General features: G+C 41.3%; 1 protein-coding gene and 1 long non-coding RNA gene across 2 annotated transcripts in view; both read left to right on the forward strand.

The window, feature by feature from the left end:
* LOC311517847 (uncharacterized protein) overlaps positions 1-25,564 on the forward strand; it is a 28,691-nt gene extending 3,127 nt beyond the window's left edge. The window contains exons 2-3 of the mRNA XM_084623053.1: positions 23,593-24,149; positions 25,035-25,564. Of these exons, the coding sequence (XP_084479179.1) occupies positions 23,594-24,149; positions 25,035-25,291 (813 nt within the window). The 5' untranslated portion in view covers position 23,593 and the 3' untranslated portion in view covers positions 25,292-25,564. The remainder of the gene's footprint in view (positions 1-23,592; positions 24,150-25,034) is intronic.
* Positions 1-25,886, forward strand: part of LOC311517848 — a 62,082-nt gene that overhangs the window by 2,048 nt on the left and 34,148 nt on the right. The window lies entirely within an intron of this gene.

Genomic DNA, 25,886 nt, shown 5'->3' on the forward strand with positions numbered 1-25,886 from the left:
CCTGTTCATGTCTATTAAAGCAAATTCTGGCACCTTTTATCTAGTAGGCCCAAATTTCAATGTATAGAACACAGCACCTTATTCCAGGAGATCATAGGCCAGAATATGTGCCCTCCACTGGTATCGGAGGGAGTATTCCTCTATTCCCACATACTCTCCAATAGCTGTCATTTCCTCCCACACTCATTTTTAGAAAGTGACACTAATCAATGCATTCTATGCACTGTTTTATAGCAACTCAGTCCTTCCCTGATGTTTAGCTGCCTGTTCCCAGTGCAAAACAGTTGATCTTCATCTTAAAATCGAAATCTATGGGTGAAAAGTATTCTATAAATGCTAAGCTCTAAGTTAAATATAATAAACTTTTCTGAGCATTCAACTTCCTTCCCAAGATTTTCTTTAAAGTTAGTAATCTTATTTGGACTGCCAAATTCAAAACAAATAAAATAAAAGTCCACCGCTTGAAGTAACTGAGAAAATGCAAGAAAATGGTTGAGGCTGCTAACTTTCAGAGACCTATCATTAGGTGGAAGTTGTGTTCTGCAGTAATGAAATTAAATCTCTTCAGAAGTCTTGAGTGGGGAACCCACACTGCTACTGAAAATATTTCAGCTAAGAATTTTAGCTTACCTTCATACCTCACCTCTGAAAGAAATATCATTAACAGCTGAGCCAACCCAAGAAAAAAGGAACAATTTACAACTGTTCATTCTGTCAAAAAGTGAGACCTATTTTTTAGTTGGTTTTATTTAACATAATTTTCCTATTTTGGAAAAAATGACAAGACAGCTTCATTGACAAGTTCCTAGAAGACTAAAGTGAAAAGAAAATGTTTGGATCTACGTTCTGCTTTAAGACAGATTCTACTTATGGCTTTTAGGAATGGTGTGCCATTGAGGGGGAGGGGGAAATTACTTTCTATTCAAGATTTTAATATTTAAAGGGACTGTATGAACAAGATTTTTAATTAATTTAAAAAATCCAATTTTTGCTAGCGCTTCCTTTGAATAGTATGTCCTGAATTTTAAAAAATAATTAATTAAAAAAAATCTGAAAGGGTTTTTTTGTTCCCCTGTTGATGTTTTTAAAAACAAAATTACTAAGGGTTTGATCCTACAAACAGTTACACAAATAACTTTACAGATGTGAATGGTTCCATTGAAGTCAGTGGGACTACTTGTATGAACCAGGCTAATTGTGCATGCACGTTTAGCGAATTGGGCTACATGAGGGAAACAATGAAACTGACAATACACAAAAATACTGATCCTGCGAAGGCTTATGCATGTGCTTAATTTTACTTACATGAGTAGCCCTATTCTAATGAAGGGATTGTACCCTTAATTCCCAAAGTCAGTCCCAGAGTCAATCACTCTGGAAAGAAGCAGTTCTGTCATGCTCAGTAATAGTCCATCTGGCTCCTTAAGAGATGTAAAGCGTCCCCTTGGGGGCATAAGTTTGCAGCTAACCTTTCCAAGTCACTTAAATGTCTTTGCCAGAAAGACATTCGCTTAGCAAAATTCTGAAGAGCAGGAGTATGTATATAATGAGACAAATCATCAACAGGTTTATTTTATTCAGATTTAACAAATGGTATTTCTGTTAATTGAAATTCAAAACTAAATAAATAGTACATATTTCTATTGCCATTTCCTAAATGTTTATGTTTGTAGCAAACCAACACTTCATAAATACCAACAAGTGCTATCCTTTACATATTTGTAGTTTTCGGTGATAGAGTTGAACACAGAGACTAGAAAATAAAAAGGAACTATTTCTGTTGGGAAATCTTTGCCTTTTAACTGAAGATTTAGAAACTAGTCCTTTAAGAAATATTTTCTAATGCACAGTGAAGGGAGTAAATCTGTCAATGAGCTGCTAGTCCTGGAACCCACATGAGGAGAGGAAATTCTTGATTTAGTTCTAAGTGGAGCACAGGATCTGGTCCAAGAGGTGAATATAGTTGGACCGCTTGGTAATAGTGACCATAATATAATTAAATTTAACATCCCTGTGGCGGAGAAAACACCACAGCAGCCCAACACTGTAGCATTTAATTTCAGAAAAGGGAACTTCACAAAAATGAGGAGGTTAGTGAAACAGAAATGAAAAGATACAGCGCCAAAAGTGAAATCCCAGCAAGCTGCATGGAAGCTTTTTAAAGACACCATAATAGAGGCTCCACTTAAATGTATACCCCAAATTAAAAAACATAGAAAACCAGAAAAGTGCCACTGTGGCTAAATAGCTAAGTAAAAGAAGCAGTGAGAGACAAAAAGGCATCCTTTAAAAAGTGGAAGTTAAATCCTAGTGAGGAAAATAGAAAGGCGCATAAACTCTGGCAAATGAAGTGCAAAAATATAATTAGGAAGGCTAAAAAAGAATTTGAAGAACAGCTAGCCAAAGACTCAAAAAGTAATAGCAAAAAAAAGTATAAGTACATCACAGGCAGGAAGCCTGCTAAACAACCAGTGGGGCCACTGGATAATCGAGATGCTAAAGGAGCACTCAAGGATGATAAGGCCATTGAGGATAAACTAAATGAATTTGCTCAATCAGTCTTCACAGCTGAGGATGTGACGGAGCTTCTCAAACCTCAGCCATTCTTTTTAGGTGACAAATCTGAGGAACTGTCCCAGATTGAGGTGTCATTAGAAGAGGTTTTGGAACAAATTGATAAACTAACAGTAATAAGTCACCAGGACCAGATGGTATTCAGCCAAGAGTTCTGAAGGAACTCAAATGTGAAATTGCAGAACTACTAACTTTTGTTTGTAACCTATCATTTAAATCAGCTTCTGTACCAAGTGACTGAAGGATAGCTAATGTGACACCAATTTTTAAAAAGGGTTCCAGAGGTGATCCCAGCAATTACAGGCCAGTAAGCCTGATTTCAGTACCAGACAAACTGATTGAAACTGTAGTAAAGAACAAAATTGTCAGATACATAGATGAACATAATTTATTGGGGAAGAGTCAACATGGTTTTTGTAAAGGGAAATAATGCCTCACCAATCTACTAGAATTCTCTGAGGGGCTCAACAAGCATGTGGACAAGGGGGATCCAGTGGATATAGTGTACTTAGATTTTCAGAAAGCCTTTGACAAGGTCCCTTTGGTGAGCTGTCATGGGATAAGAGGGAAGGTCCTCTCATGGATTGGTAACTAGCTAAAGGGTAGGAATAAATGGTCAGTTTTCAGAATGTAGAGAGGTAAATAGTGGTGTCCCGCAGGGGTCTGTACTGGAGCCAATCCTATTCAACATATTCATAAATGATCTGGAAAAAGGGGTAAACAGTGAGGTGGCAAAATTTGCAGATGATACAAAACTACTCAAGATAGTTCAGTCCCAGACAGACTACGAAGAGCTACAAAAGGATCTCTCAGAACTGGGTGACTGGGCAACAAAAGGGCAGATGAAATTCAATGTTGATAAATGCAAAGCAATGCACACTGGAAAACATAATCCCAACTATATATATAAAATGATGGGGTCTAATTTAGACCCCACTCAAGAAGAGATCTTGGAGTCGTTGTGGATAGTTCTCTGAAAACATCCACTCAGTGTGCATCGGCCAACAAAAAAGCAAACGGAATGTAGGGAATCATTAAGAAAGGGATAGATAATAAGACAGAAAATATCATATTGCCTTTATATAAATCCATGGTACGCCCCCATCTTGAATACTGCATGAAGATGTGGCCGCCCCATCTCAAAAAAGATATATTGGAATTGGAAAAGGTTCAGAAATGGGCAACAACAATTATTAGGAGTATGGAACGGCTTCCATATGAGGAGAGATTAATAAGACTGGGACTTTTCAGCCTGGAAAAGAGACAACTAAGGGGGGGGGGTACGATTGAGGTCTATAAAATAATGACTGGTGTGGAGAAAGTAAATAAGGAAGTGTTATTTACTCCTCATAACTCAAGAACTAGGGGTCACCAAATGAAATTAATGGGCAGCAGATTTAAAACAAACAAAAGGAAGTATTTTTTCACACAGTGCACAATCAGTCTGTGGAACTCTTTGCCAGAGGATGTTGTGAAGGCCAAGGCTATAACAGGGTTCAAAAAAAGAACTAGATAAGTTAATGGAGGATAGGTCCATCAATGGCTATTAGCCAGGATCGGCAGGTATAGCGTTTCTAGTCTCTGTTTGCCAGAAGCTGGGAATGGGCGAAAGGGGATGGATCACTTGATGATTACCTGTTCTGTTCATTTCCTCTGGGGCACATGGCAGTGGCCACTGTCGGAACAGGATATTGGGCTAGATGGACCTTTGGTCTGACTCAGTATGGTCACTCTTATGTTCTTATCAAAAAGCTTACCAATTGGAATTCTGTCTGCCTCTCAGCAGGTTCCTGACATGAGTTAATGCTTGTTAGAAATAAGTTCTGATTGGAAAACTTAGTGATTGTGGCAGCCGATATAAAGCAAAAAATGGCCAAGGCAAATAAAATAGATATCTAGGCCATAACAAAGAGAAACAAACTAGAAGAATGGATATGCTTAGTAAATCCCATGATGGGATGCTAGAAGTCTAGTATACAGGGGTTGCAAATACTTTCATAATGTAGATCATGTATTAATATAGAATTTTTTTGTGGACCACCTCCGATTCCACTGACTGTTCAAGGATGTTTTTGAAACTTTTCTTCAGAAGTAGAATCATAAAAACAAGAAGCAGTGTTGCTAGTCCTGGGTGTTAAAAAATCATGAGTCTGCGCCAAAAAAATCATGAAGTTTTAAAAAACAGTAAGTTTGGATTCCTTTGATGTGCCCTCTAGTGTCTGAGCCTTTAGCATGCGCTTGCTTCACGTTTTCAAGTTTTCCTCCACAACAATGAGAGCTAGAAACATTTATTTTTTAAAGACAGTTGCGATTCTCATGTAACAACATGAGTCAAGGAGCTGAGTCCTAAACTCAAAATATTGTGACACTCATGATAAAATCATGAGAGTTGGGAACTCTTAACCATTGCCATCAAGGTTCTGAGGGATGTCTTTTTGCCTGTTGGTAAGGCTAGGCCTAGTGGATAGAACAGTGGACTGGGATTCATGAAACCTGGGTTCTGTTTGTGGCTTGGCCCTAGGCCTACTGAGTGATTTTGGGCAAGTTACTTCCCGCTCTGTTACTCAGTTTCCCCATCTGTAAAATAGGGATAATGATACTGATCTCCTTTGTAAAGTGCTTTCAGATCAATGGATGAAAAGCGCTTATTAAGAGGCGGGTGATATTATTATTTATTCCAATCAGTCTGTTTGGTTTCTCCTGCATACCATCCATAACACATTCCTTGCAGCAGGTTAAGTAAACATTATTATTGAAGTTACTGGAGAATGTACATTCATGTTAGGGCTGGTCTACACAAGGAAATATGCCAGTATAAGTATAGTAGTATAATTATGCTGGTATAGTAACTCCGTTAAATTTCCCTGTGTAGACAAGCCCTTAGTCATGGTGGTAAAAGCAGCAACGCTTGTTTCTGCCACAGTGAAATGTGACATTATAGCAAAGACTGCGTCCCATATGGTGCTTAATCTGCAGAAGAACCCCAGCATTTCCATCTTGCTGCATGGGGATGGAGCACCTAAAGAGACCCGATCCACCCTCTTTCCAACAGACCCGACACCCCAGTCACTAAGCACAGAGCATGCAGCAAGTTCACTAAATCCTTCCCAGTGAACACATGAGCCACAGTTTGTGTTTCAGTCTGTAAATTGTTTTTTTGTTTTGCAGGCTTTACTGAACACAATTCATGTGACTGTGCTATTTATGGAGGAGTAAATATTGCCCGGGGTCTGCTTAAAAAGGCCAATGACCTGGATTTTTTTCCGTTTGAATTATCTCCACGAGTCAGACATATTTAACCACTGATTTTTTCCCCCCTTGTTGCTGCAGACTGCAGTCATTTTTAACATCTTGGAACAATACTAACTAAAAAGATCAACATCCAAGGAGAAAGAAAGCCTCATATTGTAAATGGCTAATTAGACAGTATGCTACCCTTTCATTTCTGGAAGCAATTAAATCTAATCCAGAATCACCAATGAATGCATCTATGTAGTATGAATTTTACCTCTAAATATAACCCACTCACACCTTTCACAATGTCCCTGTAATTTAGGTTCATAATTCTGGTTTTGTTAGTTATTATTATTTATTATTATTTTACAGACCCTAATATAGAAATGTAATGAATTAAAAAGTAATTACATTTAAATGGATGCTTTGAGGGGAAGGAGACTTAAACATTCTCTTTGCTGTGCTTGCAGTTTGAACAACAGTATTGTATTAATGCATAAGAACCTGAGCGTGTAACTGCCTAGAAAATATACCAGTCTAGTTTCACTGTCCAGAATGAGTGATGTGAAAGTAAATAGGTAGCATAAGTGGTGGGAATACTTAGCACATCTTTATGTATTCTTAAAAAATGTGCCCATCACATTTGTGGAGTAAATAACATTCTTAAGACTATAAAATTAGTTGATCAATGTCAAACTAAATATAATAGATTCAAACCTGACAGTTATGCTGTAAATATACTCCTCTATCGCCACTTACGCAAAAGCTTGAGAGAAGGTGATGTTAGTGTCCTGAAAGACAACAGATCTGTGGTCTGTCAGACCAACGAGGAAATTAATTCCAGAGTCAAGGGCCTTCTTTCACTGAAAACAGCATAACTCTAAGTGTTCAAATCTAAAGCCTGTCTATGCACAAGTTATAGTGATAGAGCTTATACATAGGTAAGTAAACCAGTGTAACCACACCAATTGAAAGCTCTCACTGCTGCATGTACACTCTTTTAAGCTACTTCACTTTGGAAGCCTTGTATCTACACTGCACAGCATTGTGTTAAAGATTGTTTAGATATCTGTTCATAAATTAAGAGCTGCAGAGTTGGTTGAAACAAAGGGATATATTCTGCCTTTTGCTTGAATTGGTTAATTTTTTTTTCAAAAGTTAAATTTCAGCATGAATCAGGAACAAAAATGTTTGCAACATTTATCTTCCCCAGCTTTCTACGGCAGCTCTACTTTTGATCTGTGAGCAACTTCTATTTATATCAATAGCAATATATGACCCAAAGGTTATAAATTATGGCCCAGTCTTAGCTTTAAGCATGCATGTAAGTTTTTGCAAAATTGAGGCCTATATTTATATGCTCTAAAGCCCCAAATGCGCAAGCTAATCTGTATATGAGACTTGATGCAGGCATAATGCTCCATCCATAAGGATCAATTTGAAAGGTCTCAAGGGGTCTGTCTAAAGATCTGAGAGTCAAATGCAGGATGAGAATGTAGGGTAGTAAGTAAGTAGTCTAGCTTCTGTACCAAAATATGTCCTCTCTTTGGCATTCAAGTGACAGGATATAATTAAACAAATTACAAATACACTTTCAATGGATTCTTCATTGTTGCTGTGCTGCTGATAAATCAGAAGAAGATTTTGTTAGACCTGTATAGGACTTATTGTCTAATCATCCATTTTTAGTGGTAGAAGGCTTATCTTTAACCAATGTTTCTTTTTTCTTAATTACTAAATTCACACATTGTATTCATGAGGGATGGACAACACGGACTTGAGTTAGACTTAGCAGACACGGGGGAATGAGCATGCTATGCAAGTTTCCCCATGCGCAACTCTGCCACTACTCCTCATTCCTCCAAGCCAAAACAAGGAACAGTGGCAGAATTATGCCTGGAGAAGCTTTCTTTTCCATTCCTGGGTATCTCCTTAGCAGAGGCAGCAAGTTAGAGTTGTTGGGAGAAATATTCTGCACCACTAATGAAAGTGATGAAATGCATATTTTTACTGTATCGGACAAAACAAATTTGTTTTCCCTCCTAAATCAGAGGGATTTGCACATGTCCCCCCTGATTAGAATTTCTCCATATTTGTCACCTTTTTTGAGGCTTCATAGCTCATCAGTGGGCTGTTCCACACTTATGATGATAGTTTGCCCTGAGTCAAAATTGTTACTGCAATATCTTCAACTGCCAGCAGCCATCAGTGCCACCTGCAGCCTCCATTAATGTTATTTAAAGAAGTGTTGTTTTATCTCATTTGTGAACTAACACATGTTTTTTCATTCAAATTTATATTCCTAATCAAGGGTTTGCACATTCTCACTGAGAGCATTTTTCAAAATTAAATTAAGTGAAGCCTTAATTGGCGTTCAGTTGATCATAACAAATTGCAGTGACCCTATACATACTGCTCCTTTCTCCCTCTTAATAATGGAGCTGCCAACTTTCAATAAAAGGCCACAGGGAAGATTTCATGGACTTTTTCTTTCTGTAATATACTTGAGATTTGTTCTTTTATTTTAATTTTACACTGTATGTTGCCCTCATTATCCTACTATGATTCAGTTGAGTTTTAGGCAGTTCCTCAATTATATGGCATAGAATGTTTTCTTTATGCTATGCTATTTCAACTTTTATAGTATAGAGCATGTGCTGATTCCTTGCAAAGTTCGGTGCTAGGTATTCCAGATGCATAGGACCCTTGAAATAATATCATAAGACTCAATATAAGACAAAAACCTGACAGATTTATTCAATACATCCATTCTGGGTGAATGCATACTTAAAGTTAATTAAATGGTAACTGAGTGTACTATCCCATCGTGGACTGGGTGGCTTGTAAAGTGTGATATGGATTTTACATTGGCTGTGTCAACTTGGTTGTCCTAAAATACTCAAAAGACTAGTCCCATTACATCTCCATGATACACCATTGCACTCTTGGCAAGGTGGAAAATCATTTTCCTCTGAAGCACCAAGTACTAACCAGGAGGCAGATTATCTGGCCAGAAGGGCCAACGGTATTCTCAGATATAGCATTTCCAATGTTCCTTGATTCAGGGTTCAGTTGTGTCATTAAAGGCACAGCCCCAAATGGATGGTAGCATAGTCCCATCATGTGAACAGCCTACTCTGCTGGCCAAGAATGACCCCATCTCCTTCTCATAACTTTTGGGATGCCATGTTCCAGGAAGCATCTGGAGGGCCTCTTGGAGCACAGGGCCTCCAACTGCACCTCAGTGCTGCACAATAATGCAAGAGGAGGGTCTCTTTATGCCCTCCCTTATGCATCTATGAAGTAGCAGAGCACAACCTGGCCCGTAAAGGGTTGGCAAGTATGTTGGGTATTTTTCATTCTGGTATCAAGGAAAAAATGTGATGATTTTGTAATTGGATACACTGTTAATGATGTAAATTAAATACATTTTTGCATACAGGTTCCAAACCACATCACAATAGAAGCATCAGTGCATCTGAGCTAGCATTTGGTATATGGTAGGTGAAAAATAATGCAGAAAGAGGTCATACATTCTTTAAAAATATACCCTAACATAGCAGGACCTCCATCAATTCTTGAGATAGTCAGATCTATCAGTGACTTCAACAGGGTAGCCTCCCAGAATAGACTTTATCTTTATTTGACTGAGTAGTGGGGATTTCAAATACCATGAGACTTATTTCTGCAATTTTATTGACATTGCTGACTATCCCTTTCCCAGCAGTAGAAAAAGGTCATGTTTCAAACTTAAGTTTCTGATAACATCGATCCCCCAACCTGTTTTAAACACCAGTTCTAGTTAATTTGGTTTAAACATAGCTTGACCAGCCATTGTACACAAGGCTAAACCAGGTTTAAAACAGTGTTTTGTATTCTGTCTAGATAGGGGACTAAAACACTGTTTCTGAACTTGGTTTAAACACTATTTGATCCCGTGCCCACAAGCTGGACAAAACTTATATAATACAAATGAACTTGAACTGATTTTTAAATGGTTTATATGACATGGTTCCCAGTGGTCCTAGTGTAGCTGAAGCCTTCCTCAAATAAGGTTCTGTTCAACTGATTAGTAGGATAAAACAGTACAGTCCTTAAAATACTGTCATACCAATAGATGATTCAAACTGAAGCTAGTTGCTCATCCTATTGCCATATTTTTGTCAAATCTTCTTTCAGTCCCAATTTAATTTCTAATAAATATTTGGGGCCAGTTCCTCAGCAGATTTAAATTTACATAGCTCCACTGACTTACGTTGGCTGTGGATCTTCACTCTCTCCTTTCGCAGTAAGGGTCTCAAAAAAGGTATTTTCTCCTCAAATCACATTTATTATAATAATTGTATAGTTTTCATTAACCACTGATCTCTTCTCAATGCTAATAGTCTGTAACTTTGGAAATTGAAGTGTTATTTGCTTAAATGTTGCTGTTGACTCTGTAGACCATAAAATGTGGGTATTGTTTTGCCTTAGTATTTCACTGGGCCATATATACTGAATCACTGATCAGCATTTCACATTGTGTAATGTAATAAGAATACTTAGCCTAAGTGTCTGCAAAGGGCTATGTCTACACTCGAAACCTTACAGTGGCACAGCTGTACCGATGCAGCTACGTTGCTGTAAGAGGTCCTATGTAGCCACTGTATGCTGAGGGGAGAGAGCTCTCCTGTCGACATAATTAAACCACCCACAACAAGCAGCTGTGCACACTATCACTTATGTTGGCGAAACCTACGTTGCACAGAGTTATGTGTTTTTTCACACCCCTGAGTAACATAAGTTTTGCTGACATAAGTGGTAGTGTAGACATGGCCTAAGTAAGCCTCCCAGCATCCCTCCCAACAAGTAAGTATTTTTATCTCCATTTTACAGGTGGGGAAACTGAGGAAGAAACCGATTAAGTGACTTGGCCAAGATCACCCAGAAAATTGTTCAGTGCTGAGATTAGAAATCAGGAGTTTATGCGCTGCTGCTCTAAAAAGGAGCAGCGGGGATTCCTGGCTGACCTGGATGCTGTTTGCTGCATCATACATGCTAACCAGCTAGAAACTGTATGTGCACATTAGCCAACAGATCATGCTCTCTTGAGGTTGGCATGCCTGGGCTCGTGTGTCACCCTCTTTTTCTCATACTGCTCTCTTAAGCACTAAAGAGGTTGGCTTCTCTGCTTCTTGTGCTAAGGGGAGGGAAGAACAGCATCTGACTCTCAGTACAAGCTGAATTCCACATTACTATATTAGGGTCAAGTGACTGATTTGAGAATACTATGAGTTAGGATATACTTTAATCCATAGGCCTGATTCTCCTCTGCCGTCCTCCTTGTTTAGTCGTTTACATCTATGTAAAGTGGGTGCAAAATGCTATCAAGAAAGAATGGTAGAGTTTAGCCTCCATTTACACAGGTGTAAATGACTACATCAGGAACAAGATAGGACAGAACCAGGCCTCATGCTATCATCTTATTTGCTTTGAGCTCACTGTAGGTCCCAGTATTGAACTAACAACTCAGTTTCTACTCAGGCAAACTGCCAGTAAGAAAGCAGTGGGAATTTTGCTTAAGTAAGGACTTCAGGATTGGGCCTGACAGTTTGTGTGAATGCCAAAAATTATTTTAAAATAGTTCGTAGAATATCATCATAAGATAATGTAACATCACAGTGGGCGATCTATTTAAACTGTTGCACATTAAAACATGAGTGGGTTCATGACATCACTTTTTTGCAGTCTTGCTCTCTGTTGAGATTATTACAAAAGGCCCTACTGCAGATTGGAAATTTAAGTACAGGAAAAAATAAGTGCCCTCCAATTTCTCTGGAAGGTAATAATACAGTAGTGATTTTAAAGTAAAAGTATGTGTGTCAATGAGAATCTTTCTGAGGTTGAAGTTAAGGTGCATTTGGCTGATTGAGGAATTAGTGGGTACTGTGGATGATTGTATCTGATAACAAAAGGGAGGTGGTGATGAGGAGTATGATTCCATTTGGGTCTTGTGATGTTTATTTGGTAAGGTGTACTGATGCTGGAAAGGAGGTTAATTATGCTAATGATGACTAATCAGAGGATTTCCTTGCCTTTAGTTATTGTGTGGATAAAAAAAAAATTTGCTCTACCACTGACTTGCATGAACTTGGTCAAATCATTTAACCTCCCTCTACCTCCATTTTCTCCATGGGGATAATCATATGTGCCTAATTTACTGGGGTATTATAAGGCTTACTGTTTGTGAAATAGGTTGTGATTCTCAAATAAAGGTACTTCAAAGTATAAAGTGTCATTTTTTGATTGAAATATAGTACATGTCAGATTTTATATACTGAAAAACCTTGAAAGCATATTTAACTGGCTTTAATGAATTATAGTTACATTATAAGAACATAAGAATGGCCATACTGGGTCAGACCAAAGGTCCATCTAGCCCAGTATCCTGTCTTCTGACAGTGGCCAATGCCAGGTGCCCCAGAGGGAATGAACAGGTAACATCAGGTGATCCATTCCTTGTCGCCTATTCCTAACTTCTGGCAAACAGAGACTAGGGATCTATTTGTCAGAAGCTGGGAATGGGCAACAAGGAATGGATCACTTGGTGATTACCTGTTCTGTTCAGCCTAAATGAAAACCAAAGAATTCAACTTGTAAATTAATCCTATCTCAGATTACTTAACGCTACCTTAAAGGCACATATTTTGGCTAAGTTGCTGTCATGTCAACTCTTGTCCGTGGACATGAGAAAAATCTACATAACAACTGAAAACAATCCACATAGTAAGAAAACAATTTCATATCTGTATTTATGGAACATTATACAACCCGCTGATTGTTCAACTACAGTTTAATTTATCAGAGCAGATATGTTTTTTCCAAATTTGCAAACAAGGCTCTTTTGCTCCTTATAAATTCCCATAATTCTTATGCACTAGGCAAAAGTGTGTTTGATTTGTAATATAAATAATCTTCTTACAAGTAAGTTTATCATTGTATAAAACTTATCCAGCATCTAACATTGGATTAGGAAAAGAATGTTTTTATGAGCTAGTAGAGCTCTTATTTCTTACAAGCCAAGAGTTGTAAAAATATAATTGCAATTCCTTCTGGCTGAGATAAGAACGGTCAGTACCAGACAGGGTTTTACTTCACATGCAAGGTAGAGGCACAACACTGTTTTGAAAACAGGACCAAAGTCAAGGATTTGTGCTCTTAAACATGACCTGCTAGTAATTTTGAATAAATCTAGCTATTTTAGGATGATATACTGGATACTCCAAATTACCAAGGCATATAGGGTTAAATTTTAATCTTTGAAAATCTTGATAAGCTTCAGTACACTTTTAGCACATTTGCCTAGTAGGAGATTTTTCAAGTCTAATTAGTGGTACCACAGCCACCTATCCAAAATTGAATCAATTTGTTATTCTTCTAGCTTTAATTAAGTGATATATTCATGTAAGCAGTGTCAGGGTGAGCTCCACCCTGACATCTGGTGGTGAGGTGTGGCAAGTTGTGGAAAAGAACTTTGGGGGCCAATCTCATTTGCATAGGTACACCCACCCCACCTAGAATGAGGTCATAGCTGCCCAAATGGTCACTTTGGCTGCTGTGGGATCCCCAGTGTCTCTGTTATTGGGGCAGGAAGAATAAATTGTTATTACCCTGATTATGGGAACTGTGCTTGGAACTGTACTTGGCCTTTTGTTATGATGGAGGGACTCACCATCAACTAAATAGCACTCGCTAGGCAAGGGTCATGGGTTCCAAAACTCTGTGAATTGAGAGAGGTTGGGGACAAGTATTAATACTTGGTGGTATGGGTCCCTTGGTGAGGGTCTTACATGCTAATTGCACTTCCTTCTCTCTCCACTGTGGAATATCAGAGCTAATTTAATTTCATTAGGAGTCTAGTTACATGCTGCTGAGCTCACTTTGGGCTAATGGTGCACCAGCACTGAGGCTCCTTTACAAGCTGAATTCACTAAAGAGCTGAACTGACTAAGAGCTGAAATCACTGAGCATTGTGTTAAGTAGTGTGGGAGCCTGAAGATATATTGTAGAGAAGTTTGCCGGCTGGAGTGCCTTGTGGACAGGCTGGTGGAGCAGTTCATAGGACGGCGGGAGCTGCTGGTAGGACGCAGAGCAGTTCGTGGGACGGTGGGAGCTGCTTATGGGCCGCGGAGCGGAGCTGAGCGAAGCAGTTCGTGGGGCGGCTGGTGGAGCGGAGCGGAACGAAGGCCTGTGGAGCTGTGGAGCGGTCAGCTTCAGATCATGTAAGGTGCCTTTTACCCCCGCCCCCATCTCCACCCAGGTTGGGAGGTAAAGCTCTGCAGATAAGCTTTTGAACTCTGGGGCTGCCCTGACCAGGGACAGAGACTTTTGGGTCATTGGACTTTTGGGACTTTGGGTGATTTGGGGTTGCTGGACTCAAGAACCAAAGGGAAAGGGCATGCCCCAATTTGCTTGCGAGAGGGGAAGTATTGCCTCTGGGAGGCGCACAGCGGGGGTGGTATATATTTGTCCCAGGTCACTGGGTGGGGGCTCAAGCCGGTTTGCATTGTGTTACTGGAATGGATCCCCTAGATATTGAACCCGGCCCTTGTTGCTGTCAACTCTGACGGGCAGAAGGGTTACATTCAGTAAACTAGAATTTGATCTCAGATGCTTATCTTTAAAATCTGACATCTGGAACATTAGGGGATGTTTTATGATAAGCAGTAATATGTTGACGTTAGAACCTAGCCTATTATTCTTTTTCCTGTAAGATTTTTCTGGGGCCTGTTGGAGATATGGCTTGTGCTTTGTTCTGCTACCACTGCCCTCAAAAGTAAAAAAACAAAACAAAAAACAAACAAACTTAAGAGCCAGGCTCTTCCTGGTGTCTTGTTAGCTAAAGAGCTAAGACCCAGGAGTAAGAATCCTTCAAGATAACTTCAAAAGGCAAGTAATTTTCTCTCATCTGCCCTTATCTCTGGAGGGCACAAAAGATCTGATATCTCAAAAGCTCTTATAAGTTGCTTATTTGCATGCTGATCCCTGTAAACTAGCAAGAGATAGATCAAATCTGCTTTGAAAGGAGTAGACACTGGTGTCTCTAAAAAGACATCCCACCTGCTATGAACAGCCAGAGTCTTTACACTGAATTGGTTTTAGATTATTAGGATCATTTGTTCCAGGTCCAGAATACTTAAACACAGATAAAAACTGGCTGTACATGTCACTTTAGATCTACATTCATAACGGAGAAACAATGTGCATTTTTGAATTTGTGACCAGACAATGTTACTGTTATGAGGTGCGTGAAACCTTGTTAGGGTCGAGTTAAAACCTCGCTGAGACTGATGGGTTTGAACTCACCCTTCAATTAACATAACTGTAAGGATAAATTAATCACAAGCCCCTACCTAAAGATAAAAGGGTTGTGAACCTGCACAGGACTGAGTGAGTGGAGGTTTTTTGGTTATTTTGCTGAGTACTATTTATGTTTTCTGTGGGGGGTGGTTTCAGAGTAACAGCCGTGTTAGTCTGTATTCGCAAAAAGAAAAGGAGTACTTGTGGCACCTTAGAGACTAACCAATTTATTTGAGCATGAGCTTTCGTGAGCTACAGCTCACTTCATCGGATGCATGCCGTGGAAACTGTAGCAGACTTTATATATACACAGAGAATATGAAAAAATACCTCCTCCCACCCCACTGTCCAGCTGGTAATAGCTTATCTAAAGTGATCATCAGGTGGGCCATTTCCAGCACAAATCCAGGTTTTCTCACCCTCCACCCCCCCCACAAATTCACTCTCCTGCTGGTGATAGCCCATCCAAAGTGACAACTCTTTACACAATGTGCATGATAATAAAGTTGGGCCATTTCCTGCACAAATCCAGGTTCTCTCACCCCCCTCCCAAAAACCACACACACAAACTCACTATCCTGCTGGTAATAGCTCATCCAAAGTGACCATTCTCCCTACAATGTGCATAATTAAGGTGGGGAGAACACACAGAAACTGAGAACAGACAGAGGCAAAAAGCAAGAAAGACAAGCAGTAACCTGTGAGCACAATGTGACCCTGGAAAAAGCTAGAGAAAGAAATTTTGGGTCTGGTGTTTGCTAAAGCTTGGCTCTGAGTAAACTTCTGGCGATGATTGGAACTTGGCAAATGCTAGTTAGAAATCTTATGAAAAGAAAGATCCAATTTGCAGGGCACATTTTAAGAGGTTTAATGGGTAGTGCATGTTCACGGGCACTGGAAGGGGAAAAGTTGATAGCAGAAAAACATGAGGTAGAAAAAGATCTTGGATGGATGTTGTGGTATCCCGAGTGGATCAAAAGGACTATTAATCCACAAAGAAATTAGGAGAGGATCATACAGAATGGGCTACCATGGTTGCAGACCTCCAGTCATGAAGATGCCATATAAGAAGAAGTAGTTGGCTGAAGAGGCTTAGGGCTGTAAGCTAAGAAATTGCTCATTTATTTCTTGGTTTCCCCCGTGTTCAGAGAACCAAGACTTTTTACATGCCTTTATAAAGGCAAGGGTAAAAACCTTTAAATCCCTCCTGGCCAGAGGAAAAACCCTTTCACCTGTAAAGGGTTAAGAAGCTAAGATAACCTCGCTGGCACCTGACCAGAATGACCAATGAGGAGACAAGATACTTTCAAAGCTGGAGGGCGGGGGCGGGGAACAAAGGGCTCTCTCTGTCTGTGTGTTGTTTTTGCTGGGACCAGAGCAGGAATGCAGATCAGATCTCCTGTAAAGAGTTAATAAGCAATCTAGTTAGATATGCATTAGATTCTGTTTTTGTTTAAATGGCTGATAAAATAAGTTGTGCTGAATGGAATGTATATTTCTGTTTTTGTGTCTTTTTTGTAACTTAAGGTTTTGCCTAGAGGGATTCTCTATGTTTTGAATCTGATTACCCTGTAAGGTATTTACCATCCTGATTTTACGGAGGTGATTCTTTTACTTTAATTAAAATTCTTCTTTTAAGAACCTGCTTGCTTTTTCATTGTTCTTAAGATCCAAGGGTTTGGGTCTGTGTTCACCTATGCAAATTGGTGAGGATTTTTACCAAGCCTTCCCCAGGAAAGGGGGTGTAGGGCTTGGGGGGATTTTGGGGAGAAAGACGTTTCCAAGTGGGCTCTTTCCCTGTTACTTTTGTTAGATGCTTGGTGGTGGCAGCAATAAGGTCCAGGGACAAAAGGTAACATAGTTTGTACCTTAGGGAAGTTTTAACCTAAGCTGGTAAAAATAAGCTTAGGGGGTTTTTTCATGCAGGTCCCCACATCTGTACCCTAGAGTTCAGAGTGGGCAAGGAACCTTAACACCTTGTAAATAAGCAAGATTGCATCAAAGAAAATATCAGACTCCATCAATTTCTGTTTCCAGCTGGAACATCCCAGAGTCTGAACTTTAACTAGTTTCTTAGATGAAAAAGGAGCAACAGCATTTGTTGAAATCCCATTTCCTTTCCCTTCTTATTTCCATATAGATCTTACTAAAGGATTGGAGTTAATCCTCTGCTACACTTCTTCTCATTCCTTTCTTGATTATGTTGTTGCCTTACTGTAGGCTGTGTGGCCATCCCTTCTTCTCAGTCTCTGAGAGAGGCCATGCCTTCTTGCTGTCACATACCTGCAAAGGTGAGCTCAAAGGGGGGGGAATTAGCTACATCTAGTGTTCCAGCCAGGCAGAGCAGGATGGCAGCCAACAGTAGGCTCTGACCTGCAAGCAGGACAGAGTGATTCGGTAGTCCCTGAGCCCCAGGCCATCAGCCAGAATGGGACAGTCAAGCAATGGGTTGGCTCTGGCCTTCAAGCAGGGCAGAGCAGCCAAGCAGTCTATGAGCCCTAGGCCCAGTCAGGGCAGGGCACCAATAAAGTCTAGGGGCTCAGGTAATGGTTGCCTGAGGAGCGCAGGCCTAAAGATGGGGGAGTACTGCCACCCCACAGGGTAGGGTGGCAGCAGGGATGCAGGCCCGCCCAACTCCACAACATCCCAGCCCAGAGCCCTAACGGTGGCAGAGTGGCCTGCCACTGGGTCAGCAGGGATCCACCCACAACTGTACATACTGACCTTGTATCAGGCTACTTCCCAACCAGACGGTTGCCTGCTTTCTCTGGGATGCTTCCTACTCTCCCCATCAGGTATATTTGTGTCCATCATCTCGGGGAACGCCAGCCAGGTGGCAGCTCCTCAGCGTCTTGGTCGGCCGGCAGCCCGGGGAAATCTGGCCAGTTCTCAGGCAGCAGCTCCTTGGCGCCTTGGTCGGCCAGTGGTCCTGAGAGCTCTGGCCAGTCCTCAGAAGGCAGCTCGTCTGCTGGCTCTAGCAAAAGGCAGGATGCTTCCATCTCCCATGGCAGCTCTACCACAACTGAGCTGCACGCCCACCTTTTGTACTTCCCCTTCCTGACCCGCCCATCCACTTCCATCGGGACAGACACGGCTCTCCTGGTTCAGCCCACGAAGGGGCTTGTTGTGGTCCCTCCTTCTCACTTTCTGAGGGAGGCCACACCTCCTCACTACACTTGCATACTTTACTTTTACTTTTCACTCTGGCCCACTTTTTGTGTTGTGTAGGCTCTGATATTTGCTGTTTTATGGTTTCTTTCCTGCTAGAATGGACTCGGCCTAAACTTTGTGATATTTATCTAACAGCTGAAAACCAGAGTGTACTTCAAAATCTCAGTGTTGTTGGCAGATCGTAAGCAAATAAGATGTTTGGGGCTGGCTCAATAATGTAGCATGTAATCACTGTAAGGCTACATGAGAGAACCAGGTTTGATTGTCAGGGCTGGGCAGGATTGGGTGTGGAATGGAAGCAGGGCTCTCGACTGTGGTGGGGAAAGTGCCAGAAGACGGTTAATACTAACCTCCCTCCCTTTCCTCAGCTGATAGCACTGACAGTCTACGAAGGGAGTTCCTTCCAACTGAAATGTTCCTTCATTTCATTAGCTCACATTGGAGAATTTAGGCTCTGAGGAGATCCCTGCTGACAACCCAGTAGAGAACTGTTCTTCATGCAGTCTCCAGCCGTACTATGTGGTTTTGAGACGAGATAAGTGTGTAGAAGACACTTGGGAAAAAAAAAAACATCTCTCCTACAGAAGCCTGAGAGATTGCAGTTCTGTAGGTTATGTACATTTTCTGTGCACCATAATCTTTTTTATTTATATTCCAGTAGCACCTAAATGCCTTGATTGGATCCCCATTATACTGGGACCGCTACAAATGTATAGAAATACAGTAACTGCTCCAGATTACACCCCAATCCTCCAGAGACTTACATATGTCCTTAACTTTAAGCTTGTGAGTTGGCCCCTTGAATTCTCACCGAAGCAGACAAGACAGACAAAGGGTGGGGGAAAGGGATACAACATACAAGAGGTCAGAGTGTCTAGCAAATGTCTTCTTAGGTCTAGAGACGTTTTCTGTTGTTGTTTTTAATGGGGATAAGCTGGATAACAGGGAAAATGTAGGGAGTGAAAAAGAGAGGGGAGAAGAGAAGGGAGGAAGTGCCAGCAGAAGACTGAAGAGCAGCAGATTGGAACAGAGTTAAAAGTTCAAAAACAGACCTTCTTCTATTTAAACATGATACTATGCTGGAATAGTCACCAGGTCCATAAAATATAAACATAAGAATGGACCTACTAATTCATAAATTCAGTAGTAATCTCTCTTTGCTTAGGTTTGTCATTTTGATTACTCTATCTATACAAACATTTCCTCATTTTGAGTGGGCTTCTTAATAGATGGTGCTGAAGTCCACTGTCACTTGCTGAAAAATGAGATCACATGATTAGAGATTGGTCAAACCCACAAGTTGAATTTCCCCAAGAATCTGGGTTGGATCCATCTCTTTAAATAATTTAGAAAATCTCAATCTTTTTGTCTTCTCTAATTTAAGATCTTGAGTAATGTTCCCTTGGTATCGGTTCTATTAAAGTAAGTTACCCATTTTTCTGGTAAGACAGGAGTACCACGGATGCTACAACTGTTGCTCCACAGACTACAGTGAAGTATTTACGTTAACATGTCTGCTTTTATTTCCCTAAAATCAGTACACTAGATAGTTTATATCATCCTGACAATTTCTTTATCATGTATTTTCTCTCACCTTGAATAACTCTATGGGTGTATCTGTGCTAGTGATTACCACCAGAATGCCATATTATGTTAAAAAATTAACATGAAATTCACCTTGTGCAGAGAGCCAACACAGGACCTATGGAGCACTTAAGTCCCACTTAAGCCCCCAAATTAAGGTTTGTGTGAGAGTGATGCATCGGTCTTGCACACGTCCTCTGCACAGCAGTGAATTTCATCCTTAATAAATAGGGAGTTTTGTTCTTTAAATTCCTTTTACACATTAAAATGCTTACAAAGAAAGCAGCCTGATAGTACTGCTGGCTGGTCAGTACCAGCAAGTTCTGTCTGAGTGGGGGTAAGGAAAAAAGTTTGCTTCTAAAAACTTGGCTCTGATATCTTACTGTGTGTTCTGCTGTAAGTGAAGACTTTTTCACCCCAAATAGTCTTGTATCTCAGATGGTATTCCGGCACTCTGTGAATCTCAACCCTTCTGTCTACTGCATCACTGGTGCACCCATAAATTGGTCTCCAATATCAGTCTCCTCCTTTCTTTGCTGATGTTTGGCCCATGAAGAATCTCTCAAGAGATCCACTGTTAACCACATTTTCAGTTTTCTTTCCAGCTCCCCAACATGATATTTTGATTATAAAATTCTTCTTTCATTGGCGTCACTTGCTGCGACTTGGATTACCATGGATGGGAACTGCCCAGCATCCTTTAGAGTAACCGATATCTTTATTGTGAAGGTATTTGTCCTGCCAACTGGGAGGCAACATATCATCCTGTTTTCTGTAGGCCATAGATGTTTTGGACTACATTTCTCACTATGTAGTCACCAATTGGGATTATTAATTTCTGGATCCCTTTAGGTGGTTGCTTTTGGTCAAAAAATCACAGTACTGATTTTGAGACAATACCTTCATCAGGTGTTGGTGGTGACTGGTACGGAAGGCTCCATATCAAAAAGTGTCCTCTTCCTTCCCTTTCTAGAAGTCAGTTCTGTTTTATGTCCACTCATGCCCATATACAAAAGAGCAGATCTAAGAAATTAATCTGTTTTTCTACCAGTAAAAGCAGTTTTTTCCTAAATGAAATTGTTGCAGAGAAGCCTTCCATTTCAGCCACTACAGCTAGGTTGCTATGAAGAAGCATAAACCTAAACCCACACCACCAAATCCACCTATCCATCATTTACCGTATTCTACCTCAGTTGGCAACACTTGGGGCTGGCTGGAATGAGGGCTAGTCTCTGACACCCCCTGGATGTTTGACTTTATTGTCTTAGTCTCTGCAAAAGAGTAATAATAGACCTTATCTCCTACCCCTCTTTCTGGGGTGTATTGTTTTGCTGACAGCCAGGATGGCTCCAGGAGTGGCGTGGCGTGGCGTGGCGTGGCATGTCCTGCTGCTTCTTCCTCCTCCGCTAGACTACCTTTGTTACCCTCATTCTTTGGAAGAAGTAGCCTTCATCCAGTTCACCACCCCTTCCTCTGGGAAATTTCCCCTTTTAAGCACCTCTTCCTCCAAGCTGAACATGCCTTGCAGGTGTGCCTTGTTAGCACACTACAGGCCCAGAAGAGCTCATTAGCCTCCTCTAGCCCTGTGTGAGGGTGTAGCTCTTCACAAACACAAACAGAGTTCTTTAAAGGGTGTGGATTATGTCAGACCCCAAATTTACTTAGCCTTTAAAGCTGAACCTTCTTGCAGCAAATTAATTTTGTTTTGAAACTGATCCCTTTGGTCCTGAGTCATTTAAAAAAAAAAACACAATAACATGCTGCTCGTAATGTAGTTAGTGTACAAAAATAGTGGTACCAAGCTGTGCTATCAACACACAGAGGTGAATTACAAATCACCTGGTTGGATGGAACTGTTTTAGAAGATATATTATGCTTATCAGTCTCTCAAAGCACAGTTTCCTCCTTGACTGACCTTTGAGAAACATATTCCTGAGATTGTTGAATTGTTCACAGCGGATTTAGTTCTCTGTATGTAGAATAAAAAGAGAGAAGCTTAATTGCTAAAGAAGAAAGACTTTTGTTCTGTATATGTTGTTAATTTATGTTTCAGGATATTTCTGAATTGGAAATGTGTCAGCTGGTTACTACTTTATCTTGGTTTGCAATTGCTGCTCTCGGGCTTAATTGTCATGTTCATAGCTAGGAGTGTTCTCTTCTTAAAAGTAAAGCCCCAATGGATGGGCAGCTAACCACAGTCTTCAGCATTTTAACCCATAGACTGCCAGTGTTTTCAGGAGTGCCAGCCATATTAATGTCTATGATGTCCAAAGGGGATTTCCCCCAATATTCAGTTTATAATTTGACTTGCTGACTAATTCAAATACATTACACTCCACTTTTTGTCTATTCCTTTGCTTCCAAAGAGTCTAAGCCAAGAAAGAAAACAAACTTTTTTTTTTTTTGCCACACATTAATCTTCTTGAACAGTCTCCCCTGCTGATTGAGGTCCTTTATAGCTTACAAGGGTTGAAAGAAAAATGGAAAGAGGATATAGTAGCTATGACTATGTATCTAATCTCATCTGTCTTTCGTCTAAGCATGTATACCACAGCCATCAACAGAGTATCTGAGTGCTTAACAACTATCGCCTTAAACAGTTTATGCTGGTACTTGCTAGGTGTAGAATTAGAATATTTGATGTGTGGTATACGTTCTTGTCTGCATATATAATACAGAGTACTTGTATGTGGCTTCTTTGTTACCTATATTGCTGTTGGTCACCTATCTGTTCTAGGATGTAGCTGAAAATAGGACCACTGCAGTTCTTAGCCAGTTTTTCCCTGATAATTAACTAATAACCCTTTCTTTATTATTATGTATTTTGCAGTTGCACCTACTGGCCCCATGCAGGACTGGAGCTAGGCATTATACAAACATAAAGGAAGGTGGAGGTCCCTACCCTAAAATGCTTACTACCCTTTGGAAAAATCTGTCTGTCCTTAACTTTGATCACCCCACATGCCATATACTAGCTGAGGTCTAAAACACTGCGTTTACAGAAAAAATACTTTCTTATGTTTGATTTGCCAGATTCAGCTTTTGATCTTTCTTCAATCTGCTGCAACCTAATAACTCAACATTGTGTTTGCTTTCTTTATTGAAGCAGCATGGGGTTGGCACAGGCTCTTCTACAGGGATTTCAAATCTCTTTTCAAATCAATATACTGTTGATGCTGCTGTGGCTTCTCCATTTCACAGCTGTTTCACCTATTTTGCACCTATATTTATTCTACATTTACCACCATCCAAATATAATTGCCCTAATCTAGCTCACTACTTAAGCTGTCTGGGTTTGGGGGTTTTTTTGTGCTGTTCCTCAGCATTTATATTTTTGATCATTTGCATCATCTGTACACTTAGCCCTGGTCTACACTAAGGGGTTAGGTCGAATTTTGCCACATTAGGTCAATTTTAAAATGAATGCATCTACACAACCAACCCCATTCCGTCGACCTAAAGGGCTCTTAAAATTGGCTTCTGTACTCCTCCCCAGTGAGGGGAGTAGCACTAAAATCAACCTTGCTGGGTTGAATTTGGGGTAGTGCAGATGCAATTCAACAGTATTGGCCTCTGGGAGCTATCCCAGAGTGCTCCAGTGCTCTGGACAGTACTTTGAACTCCGATGCACTAGCCAGGTACACAGGAAAAGCCCTGGGAAATTTTGAATTTCATTTCCTCTTTGGTCAGCATGGCGAGCTCAGCAGCACAGGTGACCATGCAGTCCCCCCAGAACTGCAAACGAGCTCCAGCATGGACCAAAAGGGAGACACTGGATCTGATTGCTGTATGGGGAGAAGAATCTGTGCAGGCCAAACTCCGATCAAAAAGAAGAAATGTTAATATATATGCCAAAATCGCACAGGGAATGGTGGAGAGAGGCTACAACAGGGACACACAGCAGTGCCATGTGAAAGTTAAGGAGCTCAGGCAAGCCTACGAAAAGACAAAGGAGGCAGAAGGTCGCTCCGGGTCAGAGCCGTATACATGCTGCTTCTATGATCAGCTGCATGGCATTCTAGGGGGGGGACCCTACCACTACCTCACCACTGTCTGTGGGCACCTGCAAGGGGGAGTCTCACGCAACAGGGAGGAGGATTTTGTGGATAAGGAAGAGGAGGAGGAGACTGTGCAGCAGGCAAGCGGTGAATCTGTTCTCCCCAGCAGCCAGGACCTTTTCATAACCCTGGAGCCAATACCCTCCCAAGGCGGGATCCCCGACCCTGAAGCTGGAGAAGACAGCTCTAGTGAGTACACATTTGTAACTACAGTATAGGGTTTAAAATCAATAGTGTTTAATGTTTGAATTGCCCTGAAGAATTGGGATACATTTGCGGCCAGTACAGCCACTGGAAAAGTCTGTTAACGTGTCTGGGGATGGAGCGGGAATCCTCCAGGGACATCTCAGTAGAGCTCTCCTGGAGGTACTCTGAAAGCCTTTGCAGAAGGTTTCTGGGGAGGGCTGCCTTATTTCGTCCTCCACGGTAGGACACTACCACGCCAAGCCAGTAGCAAGTAGTCTGGAATCATTGCAGCACAAAGCATGGCAGCGAATGGTCCTGGGTTTTGGTCGCATTCAAGCAACATTCGGTCTTTATCTTTCTGTGTTAGCCTCAGGAGAGTGATATCATTCATGGTCACCTGGTTGAAATAGGAGAATTTTTGTAAGGGAACAGTAAAAGGACCCCGTTCATGCTGGGTTGTTTGCGCTTGGCTAAAAGGGATCATCCCGGAGAATAGCCACGCGGTGGGGTGGGGGGAGGTGTGTGCTGCACATCCACCTGAAAACCGCAGCCCCTCCTTTTAAATGTGAAACTCAACCGGCATTGCTTGCTTGCTATGGGAAAGGATGGTGCTGCAGTTTGAAACCATTCCCACATGTTATGAAGGCGTAAGAAGCCAACCCCAAAAGGCTTACCATGGCTGCCTGGAAACCGAATTCTGTTGCCCAGCTGTTTGTGATGTGTCACCATACCGGCAGGTGCTCAATATAAAAGGCAAAATGTGACCTTGTACCTAAAGCACATGTGCTGTCTGCTGTGAATTGCTTGATTCACTGTAAAAGAGTCTCCCTTTTGTTCTCAGAAATGTATCATCTTAAATTTTACTCTCCCTTTTTATCTTCCCCCTAGGTGCAGATGTTTCTATGCGCTCGCTATCATCTCCGTCCCTGAGGTTATCGCAGATTAGAGGGCGAAAAAAACGCACTCGCGATGACATGTTTTCTGAGCTCATGCAGTCCTCCCGCACTGATAGGGCACAGCTTAATGCATGGAGGCATTCAGTGGCAGAGGCCAGGAAAGCATTAAGTGAGCACCAAGAGCAGAGGCAGGAGGCGATGCTGAGACTAATGGGGGAGGAAATGGACATGAAGAAGCTTCTGTTGTAGCTGCAGGAAAGCCTACAAGATTCCAGACCCCCGCTGCATCCATTGTATAACTGCCTGCCCTCCTCCCCTAGTTCCATATCCTCCTCACCCAGATGGCCAAGAATGCGGCAGGGGGAGGCTCCGGGCACCCAGCCACTCCACTCCAGAGGATGGCCCAAGCAACAGAAGGCTGTCATTCAAACAGTTTTGATTTGTAGTGTGGCTACAATAAGCAATGTGGCCTTGTCCTTCCCTCCTCCCGCACCGCACCCCACCCCATTTGGGCTACCTTGTCAGTTGTCTCACTTTTTTAAAATTAATAAAGAAAGAATGTATGGTTTCAAAACAATAGTTACTTTATTTCCTTTGCCAGCTGTGATCGAAGGGGGGAGGGTGGTTGGCTTACAGGGAATTAAAATCAACAAAGGCGGTGGGTTTGCAGCAAGGAGAAATACACACAACTGTCACACCGTAGCCTGGCCAGTCATGAAACTGGTTTTCAAAGCCTCTCTGATGCGCAGCGTACCTAGCTGTGCTCTTCTAATCACCCTGGTGTCTGGCTGCTCAAAATCAGCTGCCAGGCGATTTGCCTCAGCCTCCCATTCCGCCATAACCT

This window comes from Lepidochelys olivacea, assembly GCF_965140295.1.
Source record: "Lepidochelys olivacea isolate rLepOli2 genome assembly, chromosome: 3".
Classification (NCBI taxonomy): domain Eukaryota; kingdom Metazoa; phylum Chordata; order Testudines; family Cheloniidae; genus Lepidochelys; species Lepidochelys olivacea.